At 40.7% G+C, this 16467-nt stretch overlaps 1 protein-coding gene across 1 annotated transcript in view; it reads left to right on the top strand.

Annotated features, from left to right (window-relative positions):
* Positions 1-712: 712 nt before the first annotated feature.
* GDF11 (growth differentiation factor 11) overlaps positions 713-16467 on the top strand; it is a 543270-nt gene continuing 527515 nt past the window's right edge. The window contains exon 1 of the mRNA XM_069758432.1: positions 713-1201. Coding sequence (XP_069614533.1) covers positions 802-1201 — 400 coding nt within the window. The 5' untranslated portion in view covers positions 713-801. The remainder of the gene's footprint in view (positions 1202-16467) is intronic.

Raw genomic sequence — 16467 nt, forward strand, 5'->3', positions numbered from 1 at the left:
TTTGAGTCAGGTCAGGTAGGGTTATCTATATGGCTTATGGCTCAGGGATAGGTGGCAGCATTGTTTCCCTTGTCTATCCCTATCCCTTCATCTGCCCTGTAATCTTTTGGCTGGGCAGTGGATACCTGTCCTTACCATTTGGGCCAATAAGTACTGTATTATATTGATATTTTTGCAGTTTTTCTTACTTTTCATGACTACTAATAATTAATCTTTTATATGGGGTGTTTTATAAATGTTAGAAGGTTTTGCGTATCTTCCGGATTTATTGATTTGTCTGTTAACCAAACACTACTACTATAACTAGTGATTGGCATACAGAGAACCAGAGATAGTAGATTGCTGCTGCTGGTGGCGCCTACATCAGAGGCTACTGGGGATGACCATGCCAGTACCTTCTCTGCCCATAGTGCCAGTGTCCTGCACTTCTGCCACAGCTGTAGGTGCCAGGGGCAGCAATAAAGGGGGAGTGTGCCCTTCTCCCAAGGTGGATGAGGAGGGATACAATAAGAAGGCTTTGTGTCTTTAAGATGTGTCTCAGCCAAGTCACAGGCTGAATCCAGAGTAGTCACTTTGCTTCTCTCTCTCCCTGTGTTTTACTTTGTTGACAGCCCTGCTAGGGGCCTTTTGTTACCTCTCCAGCCAATGAAAGCATTTTACGACAGAGAACAGTTGGGATATAAAAAGAAGGAGTCCCTGAGCCTAGTACATGATCTGTGGTTGCCTACCCCTCCCCTAGAAAGACCTGCACACGGCAGCTGTCCTCTGCACCAGCAGCAGTCTCAGCCTGGGCACCCAGCTATGCTGTCTCAGCGCTCCCCACTCTTCTTCTGCATGCTGGTCCTGTCCCTGGAGTTTCCCAAAAGTGGAGGAGAGTCTATGATGGAGAAAGGAGCCGTGCAGGTGGAGAGCTCCCTGGGAGAAAGTGAGGAGCAGGACTGCCCTGTGTGTATGTGGAGGAAGCACAGCAAGGAGATGAGGCTGGAGAGCATCAAGTCCCAGATCCTCAGCAAACTCCGGCTAAAGGAAGCCCCCAACATCACCCGGGAGGTGGTCAACCAGCTGCTGCCCAAGGCTCCCCCTCTGCAGCAGATCCTGGACCAGCACGAGTTTCAGGGAGACTCCTTCCAGCATAATGCTTTCGTGGAAGAGGATGAGTATCATGCCACCACGGAGACCGTCATCAGCATGGCACAGGAAAGTAAGTGCACCCCTCCTTTATATGTACTGCATCAATCACTATTGCTATAGGCTGGATCACTGCTTGTCATGGCACTTGCACGTGCTTTGTACCCACGTGTGACAGCTCACCCACTGATCATCAGTGCAGGCAATGGAAGGCAGGAACTGCCTGCAATGCACTAGGGCATACTAGGGGTTAAATGGCAATTTCATGACTCTATAATGATTGTATAGTCATTGACTGACACCATTTATTCTTTACACTGGTGCCAGTTCCATAGTGGGTGAGTTATCCAGTGTACATGGTAATGCAATGACCTTCTGTGCAGTCTACACCAGTTGGTGCACTATAGAATAGTTATTGGGAAAGACCCCAAAAGTCTAAATCAAGGAAAGAGCCTTATGGCCACATTCACACTGTCAGTATTTTACCTCAGGATTTGTAAGCCAAAACCAGGAGTGGGTGATAAATGCAGAAGTGGTGCAGATGTTTCTATTATACTTTTCCTCTGATTGTTCCACTCCTGGTTTTGGCTTACAAATACTGATGTAAAATACTGACTAAATACTGAGGTAAAATACTGACCAAATACTGAGGTAAAATACTGACCAATGACCGAGTGTGTGACCGTGGCCTTATAAGTTTAGACTTTATGATTGAGCGGGTGATAAATACAGAAGTGGTGCATATGTTTCTATTATACTTTTCCTCTGATTGTTCCTCTCCTGGTTTTGGCTTACAAATGCTGAGGTAAAATACTGACTAAATACTGAGGTAAAATACTGACCAAATACTGATAGTGTGACCGTGGCCTTATAAGTTTAGACTTTATGATTGAGAGGGTGATAAATACAGAAGTGGTGCATATGTTTCTATTATACTTTCCCTCTGATTGTTCCTCTCCTGGTTTTGGCTTACAAATGCTGAGGTAAAATACTGACTAAATGCTGAGGTAAAATACTGACCAATGACTGAGCGTGTGACCGTGGCCTTATAAGTTTAGACTTTATGATTGAGTGCACACTGCCTACGTGAGGTTGAAGTAACATTTTAGGATTTTGACTGCATCTTTTAATAATCGCCCCAATGGCCTCCAATACTAGTCTTGTGTTGATGGGAACCACTGACATACAAGTGTGTCATAAGACAAGCCCTATCGTCATAGTCATTAGCATAGAAATGATGGGCCTCCAAAAGTCAGACTGCCATGGAAAGGAACCAAGTGCACGGTATCTACATGGTAATAGGTCTATGGTCATATGCAATCATCATAATTCATATTGTTTAGAATTGTTGTGCGTGAACTCGTTTGTAGGGAGACAATTGTTTATTGTTCTAATTGTATATAAATAAATAAATACAAATCTCCGAATAATGAGAATCATTATAGTCATCATAAAGCGAATCTCAGGCAAAACAATCAATATGTCGCAATTACAAAGTGGAATCGTATCAGATGTGTATTAAAAGTTATTTTCTAATTATATCAAGTTGTATATCGATTTTAGCCAAGCTGTGGTATCTGTATAATTTGACATTTCTTTAATTGTATTTGTTGTACATTTGGTTTTGCTTATTGTGAAAACTGTAGGAGATGAGAGCGAATTCCAACTTTCACCGTGTATGGCTCCGCAGTTGCAGTTTACCTCTGAGACTCAGGTTACTTAGCATGTCACATACTGTTACTGCGCTCCTCATTAGTGTTACACTGCTCTGGGTGTGCGGGATATTAGTTAGGAAAGTGAGGAAATAAGGAATATAGCAGAGTGATATGTGTAAGGCCATGTTCACACAGTGCGTTTTTTACCGCGGAACCGCGGCGGTTTTGCCGCTGCGGTTCCGCAGCTGTTTTCCATGCAGGGTACAGTACACTGTACCCTATGGAAAACAGGACACACTGTGCACATGGTCCGGAAATTGTTAAAAAAAAGACGCGCTGAATAGCTCCCGGAAAAAAGAAGGAGCATGTCAATTCTTTTTCCGGAGCCGCAGCGGTTCTGCACCCATAGACCTCCATTGTGAGGTCCAAACCGCAGTAAAACCCGCAGATCAAAAATATATCTGCGGGTTTTACTGCGATTTGATGTGCAGAACCGCTGCAGCAGGAAGTGCGGGGAGCGGGCGGAAGTGCGTGGGCGGAGTGTGGCTGCCCCCCCCGTGTTCCGATCCCGCCCCCCCGTGCTCCGATGCCCCCCCCAGTGCTCCGATGCCCCCCCCCCCCAGTGCTCCGATGCCCCCCCCGTGCCCTAATCTCCCCCCCTTATACTCACCCGGCGTCCCGGTGTCCGTCCGGCCGTCTTCTCCCTGGGCGCCGCCATCTTGCAAAATGGCGGGCGCATGCGCAGTGCGCCCGCCGAATCTGCCGGCCGGCAGATTCGTTCCAAAGTGCATTTTGATCACTGAGATATAACCTATCTCAGTGATCAAAATAAAAAAATAGTAAATGACACCCCCCCCCCTTTGTCACCCCCATAGGTAGGGACAATAAAAAAAATAAAGAATTTTTTTTTTTTTTTTTTCACTAAGGTTAGAATAGGGGTAGGGGTAGGGTTAGGGTTAGGGGTAGGGTTAGGGGTAGGGTTAGGGTTAGGGTTAGGGTTAGGGTTAGGGGTAGGGTTAGGGTTAGGGTTAGGGTTAGGGGTAGGGTTAGGGGTAGGGTTAGGGGTAGGGTTAGGGGTAGGGTTAGGGGTAGGGTTAGGGTTAGGGGTAGGGTTAGGGGTAGGGTTAGGGGTAGGGTTAGGGGTAGGGGTAGGGTTAGGGTATTTTCAGCCATTTTAACCCTAAAAAAATTCCTAGAAAACACACAGACTCTGGCTAGAAAACTGCATCAAAAAAACGCATCAAAAAACGCATCAAAAAACGCATCAAAAACGGACCAAAAAAGGACCAAAAAAAGGACCTGCGTTTTCTGCCAAGAGCTGCAGTTTTTTAAAAAACAGTCAGGAAAAAAAAAGGATGGAAATCCTGAACGTGTGAACATACCCTAAAGGGTTCTCCTCAGAGGACTGACAGAGCACTGACATGCCCACGGTTATTCACCTGAAATACATGTGTTCAACAAGTAATATGGGTTCTACCTTCTGACAGAAGACGTTTAGGCCATGTTCACACAGTGCGTTTTTTACTGCGGAACCGCAGCGGTTTTGCCGCTGCGGTTCCGCAGCTGTTTTCCATGCAGGGTACATAACAATGTAACCCTATGGAAAACAGTCACTGCTGTGCACATGATCCGGAATTTCGTTTAAAAAGCCGCGCAGAATAGCTGCGGCAAAAAAGAAGGAGCATGTCACTTCTTTTTCCTGAACCGCAGCGGTTCTGCACCCATAGACCTCCATTGTGAGGTCAAAACCGCAGTAAAACCCGCAGATCAAAAATATATCTGCGGGTTTTACTGCGATTTGATGTGCAGAACCGCTGCAGCAGGAAGTGCGGGGGAGCGGGCGGAAGTGCGTGGGCGGAGTGTGGCTGCCCCCCCGTGCTCCGATCCCGCCCCCCCCCCGTGCTCCGATGCCCCCCCCGTGCTCCGATGCCCCCCCCCAGTGCTCCGATGCCCCCCCCCGTGCCCTAATCTCCCCCCCTTATACTTACCCGGCGTCCCGGTGTCCGTCCGGCCGTCTTCTCCCTGGGCGCCGCCATCTTGCAAAATGGCGGGCGCATGCGCAGTGCGCCCGCCGAATCTGCCGGCTGGCAGATTCGCTCCAAAGTGCATTTTGATCACTGAGATATAACCTATCTCAGTGATCAAAATAAAAAAATAGTAAATGACACCCCCCCCACTTTGTCACCCCCATTTTTTTTTTCACTAAGGTTAGAATAGGGGTAGGGTTAGGGTTAGGGGTAGGGTTAGGGTTAGAAAACTGCATAAAAAAAAAAGGATCAAAAAACGCATCAAAAAAGGACAAAAAAGGACCAAAAAAAGGACCTGCGTTTTCTGCCAAGAGCTGCAGTTTTTTAAAAAAACAGTCCTGAAAAAAAAAGGATGGAAATCCTGAACGTGTGAACATACCCTTATTCAAGCAGCTGGAGTCAATCAACCACTAATGCTCCTTGTCTGTGGCTGGATACTGCTGTGTCATGCTTTACAGCCTATGGAAAATATTTGCTTTTTATTAATACCATGTCTGTGCCATCTACTTAAAATATCTATCTATCTATTTATCTATCTATCTATTATCTATCTATCCCATATCTATCTATTATATATCTATCTGATATTTATCTATATATCTATAATCTCTCTATCCTTCTATCTATTATCTATCTTTCCTATCTATCTATCTATTATATATCTATCCTATCTATCTATCTATCTATCTATCTATCTATCTATCATCTATCTATCTATCTATATCTATTTATCTTTTTATCTATTATCTATCTATTTATCTATCTATCTCTATCTATCATCTATCTATATCTATCATCTATCTATCTATCTATCTATTTATCTATCTATTTATCAATCTATCCCATATCTGTCTGTCTCTCTATTATCTATCATTTATCTATTATCTATCTATCATTATTATTTATTCATATAGCACCATTAATTCCATGCTGCTGTACATGAGAAAGGGTTACATACAGAGTTATAGATATCGTTTACAGTAAACAAGTTTACAGTGACAGAGTGGTACAGACGGGAGAGGACCCTGTCCTTGTGGACTTACATTCTATGGGGTCTGTCTATCTATCTATCTATCTATCTATCTATCTATTATCTATCTATCTATCTATCTATCCCATATCTATCTATCTATCTATCTATCTATCTATCTATCTATCTATCTATCTATCTATCTATCTATTATCTGCCTATCTATCTATCTATCTATCTATCTATCTATCTATCTATCTATCTATCTATCTATCTATCCCATATCTATCTATCTATTATCTATCTATTATCTATCTATCTATCTATCTATCTATCTATCTATCTATCTATCTATCTATCTATCTATCTGTTTTTTCTCTCTGTACCTATATGCAGTTACATACAGATGTGCATTTGATTTTCCTTCCTATTCTCTCTTCTTAACAGATTCTATTTCTTTTCCAACGTCTTTTCTTTGTCATACTTTTCCCTGGTTATCCCTTCTGCTAATTCCTTGCTGTTATCCCCTTTTATTTTCGCTCTGGTTTTGCGTTCTCCTTGGCTCATTCTCTCTAGTCTTTTGTTATCCTCAGGTCACTTCTGTTGGTTTTTCCTTTTTACCATGTGCAGTAATAACAAAGCCTGGCTGTGGTTACCCCCATGGGGTCCTTGTGTTGTCCTTTTCTTTGGTTTTGGGAGGAGATGGACAGATCCATTTGGCAGTGTTAAAGGAATGCGACTGGAAGCATTTCTAATCCTCTATGTCTATTCCAACTCATGCTAAATATCTAAACCAGTATAATGTCTCTAGACCCACTTCTTCTTTGTTCATGAATACCTGTACTCTAAGTTGCCATGTAGAACCTTATATTGTGAATTTAAGTCCAATTCATCAGCCAAAGTCTTTGTTACCCATTATTTAATTTACGAGTGCAACCATGCTTTCCAATTCTGTACAATAACTATAAAATAGTATACGTTTGAGGCCAGTGATTGGCTGCAGCGTTCACAGGGTGTTCAGGAATGTCATCATTACACAGAGACCGTCAGTGGAGCGGCAGCATTGGAGCAAAAAGAAAACTACAGTTTCTACTCTGTTGCACAATTTTCTTGCATTTTTACTATAGTATCGTATTATTTTTTATTTAAAATAATTATTATCGTTTTATTAAAAATGTGGATTTATGTTGGTAGAATGGTAGAATATATTTATTTGAAACCCAATGCCGATGTACATTTATATCCATTGTAAAGCATAACTATGTATCAGACTGCTGTTTCTATTAAACAATGGTAGAATTCATATCTGTTATCAAAGACTTTGACCAGAATTAAATACTAAAAATAGGAGTCAATGACATCAAATAAAATGTTTCAACAGCCATAACATTCAAACCACCTGCCTACTATTGTGTAGAGAATACTATTGCCGTGAACTGATCTTGGTCTACAACAAGGTTTAGGTAGGTGGTATGTGTCAAAGTAACACCCACATGAAGGCCAGGACCAAAGGTTTCCAAGTAGCGCATCACACTGCGCCATCTCTATCCCTTGTAGGTGACGTACAAGCATTCAGTTATTCATATGAAAGAAAATTAGATTCATGAGAACAAACCATCTTTTTCTCTTGATCCATACTTCAGTTCTGATGCTCACGTGCCCGATATAGGAGCTTCTCGATGGCGGATAGGAGTCAGCATGGGCAATCCAATTGGTCATGTGCAATTTAAACGGACAACACCAAACTGAAACAATGTCTTTTCTTAAATCTTTGTAACATAGCCAAGCATTGACGTTTCCAGCATTTTCTACTACAGGAGACCTTCTGCAAGATCAGACCAGAAAGGCGAGCCTTTGCACCGCATTCGTATCAATAAGCCATTGCTATTTTGTCAGTTTACCAGTTGTCTGTCCTCGGACCACATTTTTGTAGGCACTAACCATTACTTACTAGGAACATCCCAGGAGACCTTTCGTTTTGGAAAAACTTTAACACAGTTGTGTTGTCATCACAATTTAGCCCATGTCAAAGTCAGTCAGATAATTACACTTGACCATTTTCCTTGCTTCTAATACATTAACATCAAGAACTGACTTTTGACTTGCTACTTAAAATATCACACTACATTGATAAGTGCCTTTGTAACTATTTACAATGTCTGCACACAAGGGTCATGCCTTGAGTCTTATGTTCAAAGGGCAATGCCACACCAATGCTTGGGCTGTGTTCTCCTCTTAAAGTATTCTGAAGACACTCTACCAGCAGTTTCATATGCAGATTTCCGCCATGGATTTTGTGGGTCAAATTTGTGCCATGTAGCCTAAACCTAAAAAGTGTATGTAACAACATTAATAATGTTACATGATCGTATGGAAATATGGTAAAAGATGACCTGTTACCATATGTGGCATGCCTGTTTTAGTAAATATTTACATTAACTAGCACTTCTGGATTACATTTACTCATTATTCTGTATTGTTCCGGAATGCTTTTGTTCTTTTCTGAATATTTAGGAATAAATTGACAACAGAGCATTACTTTTCCCCTTGTCAAAGGAGTGTGTTCCTACACAAGCTTATACTTGGAGCGCTGATTGAACAATGTCAGCATACAAGGACACCTTGGCTGACGAGAACCACCCAGTTGGCAATTTGCTGTAAAAGTTCTAAGAAAACGTTCTCCAGAATTATTTCCTGGAGAATTCCATTATTTGCTACAATAGACTAGTTGTCAAGAGAGCCAACAGATTTTCATTATGTCGGCTATTGTTAGTAGCAATCACTTTGTAGTTGTCTCTATAGGCCATCATGTTTGGCTAGTAGAGGATGTGAAAAGTTGGGTGGATATGACAATAAGGTAGCTCCCAAAAATCCCCTAAAAGACCACTTAGTAACCCATTTGTTATTAATTTCCGGTATGCAAATTGCCTCTTCTGAGAAAAAGAGGACTTAAACTCTATAGCACCACCTGTTGGAAGTAGCGATCCTACAAGTCACAATCAACCCTTTAACGAGTCGTGCAATATGACTTAGGATAAAAGCCAAATCAGTATCTCAATTCACAGACACGGTGTTTCGGGATGTTGGCCCTCATCAGTGCGAAGTATGAGAACTAATTTGGCTAGGTGAGAGGCTCTGGACTGGGGTCTAAGGGGTATCGAAAGCTGTGCTAATTAAGTAATAAATTGTGGGAACACAAATCAATGAAGATAAGTGTTTAGTTTAGTAAATGCCATTGCTGCATCTCATAGTTCTACAATCAGTAGATGTTATATACAATCTGACCGTTAGATGTTCCTTATGTCTTGACTATACTTGATGCGAGTGCTGACAAAATGAAACGCTAATGCTGCATCACTCGTAAAGAATTTGTTTTATTTCCAGCATGAAACCTGTTCTTTCTGTAGATCTTTTCATCATGTGAAATCTCTGCCATAACCTTGTGAAGGAATGAGGCGATCGCAGTAACTTGCTTTAATATCTTTTATGCCTCAATAGGCTTTATGTCATTCTGCAAATCGTTACTCAATCTCTGCCAATGGAAAATGAGCTGTCAGTCGTTCAGTGTTATGCACGTGTTGTAGGCATAGTAACAAGTTTCAAGGATAATTCTTGAAAATTGAACTTATATCAAAGTGCATATAAAACATTTTTCCCCTTATTGGTATATATATGTCTAAGAACCAGTTTGCAAAAAATAAAAAAAAGTGTTTGGTGTTGTACATGCATGAAATAATAGGACTATTTATTGTTATTTCTAAAGGGTAACTGCAAATTTCATCATCTAAGTGGTTGTCAGTACTCTGCCTTAGGATAGGTTATCACTATCAGATTGATGGCCTATTCTTAGTATAAGGCATCAATGCCATATTGGGGGGGTGGGGGTGCGACACACAGCATTCCCATCGATCAGCTGTTCCCAGTGCTGGATGTGATTTGTGGAACGGAATAGAACAGCGCCATCAACTGTATAGTGGCCATAGGGGGGTACTGCAGATCCACGCCCATTCATTGGAATAATGGCAGATGTGCAGTACCTAGACACAGCCACTATATAGTTGACAGAGCTGTTTTGTTCCGCTCCAAAACTGATCATATTTGGCCAGCACTGTGAACAGCTGACTGGCGGGGGTGACATGTGTTGCACTCCACAAATCTGGCATTGATGCCTTATACTAAGAATAGGCCATCAGTATAAAAGTATTGAATAAGCCCTTTAAAGATACATTTGGGTAATGCTTGCTGGCTATTTTCTTCAATGTTTGCTGTTTAGTTGTCTGTTTTTGGTTCTGCTCCAATAAGACAGTAACTTTGGCTTAGCTGCATTGTGGGAGTCTGAGGTAGTCTGAAATTTCCTTCTGTTGTAGGAGTAGCTTAAAGGGGTTGTCCACTAATAATAAAGCCTATACTCTCCTCCCGTTCTGGTGGTGTTCCCGTGGTGTTGGCTTTCGCTCTCCCAGGGGCTGTGAAGCGGTGCTGTGACATGTGACACCGGCGCCCAATCAGCGCTGGTGTCACTGTCTCCGCCTTCACACAAACTGAACATGAAGAGGAAGTCAGTGCTGCAGCTGATCCCGGACTGCCTCTTTGTGTGCAGTTTGTCTGAAGACGGAGACAGTGATGCCAGCTCTGATTGGGCAGCGGCATCACATGTCATTCCACAGCTTTTCATCTGCCCGTGTTTTTTCTATACAGCAGGTCGGCTGACGTATAAAAAAAGATTGTTAGAAAATTGATAAATTCTGAGACCAATGAGTTACGGTAAGATCAGTACCTATTTTTTTCTACCAGTTTATATACATTATGATACAAAAATTTGCAGTAATGTAACATCAACAATTTGTAAGAAACCTAAGGAGGTTTTTTTTTTAATGTATTACTATGCCACCTATGACAGCTATGTGGATTTTAGAAGAAGAGAGTTATAATACGCTAATGGTGGCATTCTACCTAAGACCTGAGCCGTTAATTATTTGTTTGGATTTTTTGCAATGTTTAAAGCTTATTAGTTAAGTAATTATTCTGCTCCTCAAAAGTAAACTTAGAGCCAGATGGGTCACGACACTTAAAGCTTGGGAGCCACTGTAGTAAATGTTTCCAATTACACAAATATCTTGGTTTAATTGTCTATGAAATGTACATGACACCAATGACCCCTGACCTCTACCCTTGCTAGAAGGCCTAAAATAACACTAATTTGACCTGTTTAGATAGAGAAGTGTGTAGAGGCCTGGCATGTGTGTTTAGTGAACTATAAATGTAACTTATCAGGAGAATATCAGATGTGGCAGCTTTGAGTTACTGCTTATAAAATGCAGATTTAATAAGATTTGCCTGTTAAATTTTTACATAACTTTTTTTTTGAATTGACAAGTATTCTTTATATGTTGCTCCGTGATTTTCTCTGTGAAAAGAAATAAAAAATGTGCATGAAATTTTTTTTTTACAATTTTGAATAAATAATGTACAACATGTACTGAACCGATGAAAATAAATATCCTATGACTCATGAGTCCAGGAATGTATATCTCATATAATCTAAACTTAGATACTTAGATACTGTTCTGTATGCTAACAATTATCGTGTATGTATTGTTAGGGAATGTATATTCTTACACTGGCATATAGTGTAGTAGCGGTACATTGCAACATATTTTTAACCTCTTACATCTCAATCCTAATATGCCTTTTTACATCATTTGCTGGACTTACTCTTTCGCACCATGTTTTTACAGCGTGTTAGAATGATGGTTGCAGAGGAGGTGATACTACATTTGCTACCACTTCCATTGGTTCTGGCAATCTCATGATTTTCAGGTGATAGCTCATTTGGCTATGTGTCTAGGTCTTAGTCTAGACCTACAGGGTGACAACTGTTATGCAACACTGAATCTGTCATCAGGAACTTATAGTACTACAATGATACATTCAAAGTGGGAAATTGTACAGCACACCCCAACAAACCTACCACAGTCATGGCCAAAAGTGTTGTCACCCGTGAAATTGTTCAAGAAAATGAGGTATTTCTCCCAGAAATTACACGTTTTGTTATAGAAATGTTTATTTTCCTTTGAGTCTATTGGAACAACACTAAAAACAACAGGAAAAAAAGGCCAATTTGACATCATTTCACACAAAACCCCCAAAATAGACAGGACAAAATTGTTGGCACCCTCAACTTAATATTTAGTTGCACACCATTCGGAATAAATAACTGTAATCAATCACTTCCTATAGCCATCAACAAGCTTCCACCTCTCAACTGTAATTTTTGACCACTTTGCAAAATGCTCCAGCTCTCTTATTTGAAGAGTGCCTTCTCGCAACAGCAATTTTAGATCTCTCCACAAGTGTTCAATGGGATTTAGATCCAGACTTTTTTCTGGCCACTTCAGAAATCTTCAGTACTTTGTTTCCATCTGTTTGTAGGTGCTTCTTGAAGTATGTTTGAGGTCATTGTCCTACTGAAAAACCCATGACCTAGGATGCAAATCCATCTTTTTGACACTGATCACTACATTGCGACCCAAAATCTTTTGGTAATCTTCAGATTTCATGATGCCTTGCACACAGTCAAGGAACCCAGTGCCAGAGGCAGCAAAACAACCCCAAAACATCGTATATCAACCATATTTGACTGTAGGTCCTGTGTTCTTTTCTTTGTAGGCTGTTTTTGGTAAACAGTGGAATGACGTGCTTTACCAAAGGGATCTATCTTGGTCTCATCCATCCACAAGATGCTTTTCCAGCAGGATTTTGTCTTTCTCAGGCACATTTTGCCAAACTGCAGACTAGCTTTTTATTTCTCTGTGTCAACAGTGGGATCCTCCTGGGTCTCCTGCCATAGCATTTAATTTTATTTAAATGTCGACGTGTAGTACATGCTGACACTGATGCACCCTGAACCTCCAGGACTGCTTCAATTTCTTTGGAACTTGATTTGGACTGCTTATCCACCATTCGAGCTATCCTGCTTTGTAGTCTTTCATCAATTTTTCTCTGCTTTCTGCATCCAGGGAGATTAGCTACAGTGCTATGGTTTGTAAACTTCTTGATTATGTTGTGCACTGTGGACAAAGAAACATCAAGATCTATGGAGATGGATTTGTAACCTTGAGATTGTTGATATTTTGCAGCAATTTTAGTTCTCTTCTCCTCTTTCTTCTCTCTATACTTAGCGTGGCACACACAGACACACAGTGCAAAGATTGAGTCAACTTCTCCCTTTTTAATCTAGTTTTAGGTGTGAGTTTGCATGGAACAAAGTTGTTTACCCAAAATTTTGGAAAAGTGCCAACAATTTTGCCCTGCCCATTTTTGTTTTTTTTTGTTAAATGATGCATAATTTGGTTTGTTTTTCCTTTTTTTTTTTTGTTTCAATGCACACAAAGGAAATAAACATGTGTATATCAAAACGTGTAATTCCAACAGTTTTCTGGGAGAAGTACTTCATTATCTGAAGCAATTTCAAAGCTGCCAACACTTTCGACCATGACTCTATATCCCATCCTATGTAACATATTAATGGAGTAATTCGTTATGTGTGTCTCCTGCAGGCCTATGATTGTTGGATTGGATTTTCTAATGTACTAAAGGATTGCACGTCTTTTAGAACTATCTCTCATTCCACTAACATTCCAAGAAATAAACTTGGGTGTTAAACCCATTTTTTGAAAACACAAATAAATGCTGGTATCAATGACATCACGGCATTTCCCCAATTAATTGCTCTTAATGTTAAATAGAAACGAATACAATTGCACACCCCGAAAATCCCTCCCTATATCCCTACCCCAAAACAACCTCCCAGCCCAAAATGATGAAAACCTGCCATTGCACGTAAGGAATGAGGCACAACACTACATACAACCATTCAATATGTGCTCCTGCTGTAAGAGAAGGAGAAAAAAGAAACCTCCCAGATAAGGAGCTAGTCAATTTTCAAAATACCAGAAGCAGAACTCCCTCCGTTGTTCAGAGATGTCACTATTATAACATCAGAGAAGTCTAGGCCCCTGGTGAAGTCAAAGATAACACATTAATTCCTTATGTCACGAGGCCAAGTTCAGTCACCATAGTTCATATTAATTCTAGCCCTCTCGGCCCTCATATCCCGCCAAATCTAATGCTCAACCATCTAAAGGCATCCTTGGTAGACTTGAAGAAAGTATTTGAACCAAGAGCCACCCCTCTCAATTTAGCAGGATAAATCGTAGAATATTGTATTCCCAATGCAATCACTCTCCTTTTAATGTTCATTAATATAGATAGTTTGCGCTGGACATCCACAGAGAAATCCAGAAAGATTGAGATCTTTTGCCCAACAATATTATGTATGGCTTCTTCAATGCCTCCCTAAGGCATATTATCCCGGACTTTATAGTTAAGGATTTTAACTAGAATAGGTTGTGGGGTCTGCTCACCGGCCTGGGCCTTTTAGGCTATGTGCACACGTTCAGGATTTTTTGAGGTTTTTTTGCGTTTTTCGGCCGTTTTCCACGGAAAAAAACACTAAAAAAATCTTATATTAAAGGGACTCTGTCACCTGAATTTGGCGGGACTGGTTTTGGGTCATATGGGCGGAGTTTTCGGGTGTTTGATTCACCCTTTCCTTACCCGCTGGCTGCATGCTGGCTGCAATATGGGATTGAAGTTCACTCTCTGTCCTCCATAGTACACGCCTGCACAAGGCAATCTTGCACAGCGCAGGCGTGTACTATGGAGGACAGAGAATGAACTTCAATCCAATATTGCAGCCAGCATGCAGCCAGCGGGTAAGGAAAGGGTGAATCAAACACCCGAAAACTCCGCCCATATGACCCAAAACCAGTCCCGCCAAATTCAGGTGACAGGTTCCCTTTAAGCATCCTATCATTTTAATGCATTTCAAAATTCTTGTGCACATGCTGCATTTTTTTCCGCAAAAAAAACGCATTGCGGTAAAAACCGCAGTATGTTCATTAATTTTGCATTTTTGCCGCTATATTATTGCATTGGGAAGCTCCGGAAAAAAACGTGAAAAATCCGCAGAAAAGAACGCGATAAAAACACGAAAAAAATGCAAGTGGATTTCCTGCAGGAAAAGTCCGGTTTTGTTCAGGAAAATTCTGCAGACATTCCTGAACGTGTGCACGTAGCCCTAGGGTTGCAGGGACTCTATGCACCCTCTCCACTGCTAATAAGGGAGTGAGGACCCGTTTGACAATGGTATCTAATAGCCATTTTTCAAAAAAACTGTTGAGGTCCCTCTCTTCCACCTTTTCCAATACCCCAACTAGCTTGATATCATTATGTCTTTGGTTAGTGATTTTTAACTCTGGAATAAGTGGATTCCCAGAAGGATTTTATTCAGGACAATAGCAGCTCTGCTCCTACACATCACTTCAGCATCAATGCATGGTCACGCCCCCAACTTATGCTTATAATTTAACAAACATTGTTTTAATTTAACAAATATAAAAATGTTGCCCCAGTGTTACTATTCTAATGTTGCTACTGTTATGAGCAGTTCCATTTGAAAAATACATACATTGATAATGTAGCTCTTATATTCTATTAATATTTTACTAATTTTAGTACATTAACAATATATGCAGGAGTGTATTATACTATATGGAGGACTGAGGAGTGTATTATACTATAATGAGGACTGAGGAGTGTATTATACTATATGGAGGACTGAGCAGTGACTATATGGAGGATTGAGCAGTGTATTTTAATTTATGGAGGACTGAGCAGTGTATTATACTACATGGAGGACTATGGGTAGTGTATAATACTATATGGAGGACTGAGGAGTGTATTTTAATATATGGAGGACTATGAGGAGTGTATTATACTATATGGACTCGAAGGACTATGGGTAGTGTATAATACTATATGGAGTACTGAGCTGTGTATTTTAATATATGGAGGACTATAGGGAGTATATTATACTATATTGAGGACTATGGGGAGTGTATTATACTATATGGAGGACTATGGGGAGTGTATTATACTATATGGAGGACTATGGGGCACATTATATCATATGGAGGACTATGGGGTTTGCATTTTACAATATGGAGGACTGTGGTGCACATTATACTATGTGGAGGACTATTGGGTGTATTAATACTAAACAAGCAAAATGCTGCATATTCATCGAGTGATTGTTTATGCGGATCAAAAATCATTGTTCTCAGCAGCACATCGCCGGTGTAAACTGTAGATGTGCTGCTGGTAACATGATACTGTATGGGGACAGATTCCTATCATTCTTTCTCAGTTGGTGTAAAGAGGCTGGGAAACAAGTGTCGAACGACTCCAATATTGTCGATCACACTCGTTTCACGACCTGAACTCACTTCATGTATATACAACAGAAATGCTGTGTAATGTGCAATATGTTAGCATTTGGGGCCCCATTTTAAACTTTTGCCTAGGGCCCCACTTTGCCTAAAACCGGCCCTGGTTACTTGAGACAGTTTTCTTCCTTCTCTAGGAGACTTAACAATCATAATGTACTCCATAGACCATTGCCGTTAAGACTATACTAGCTGAGTCTTTTCTATCTATCTATCTATCTATCTATCTATCTTTCTATTTATCTGTCCAGTTTTTCTTTTTTTTAACAGACTTCAGCTCAATCTCAAGCCGTGACGATTTGATGGATGAACGATCTGTAGGAAGATCGATTTTGTGCAAG

This window comes from Ranitomeya imitator, chromosome 3 (genome assembly GCF_032444005.1).
Source record: "Ranitomeya imitator isolate aRanImi1 chromosome 3, aRanImi1.pri, whole genome shotgun sequence".
Taxonomy (NCBI): Eukaryota; Metazoa; Chordata; class Amphibia; order Anura; family Dendrobatidae; genus Ranitomeya; species Ranitomeya imitator.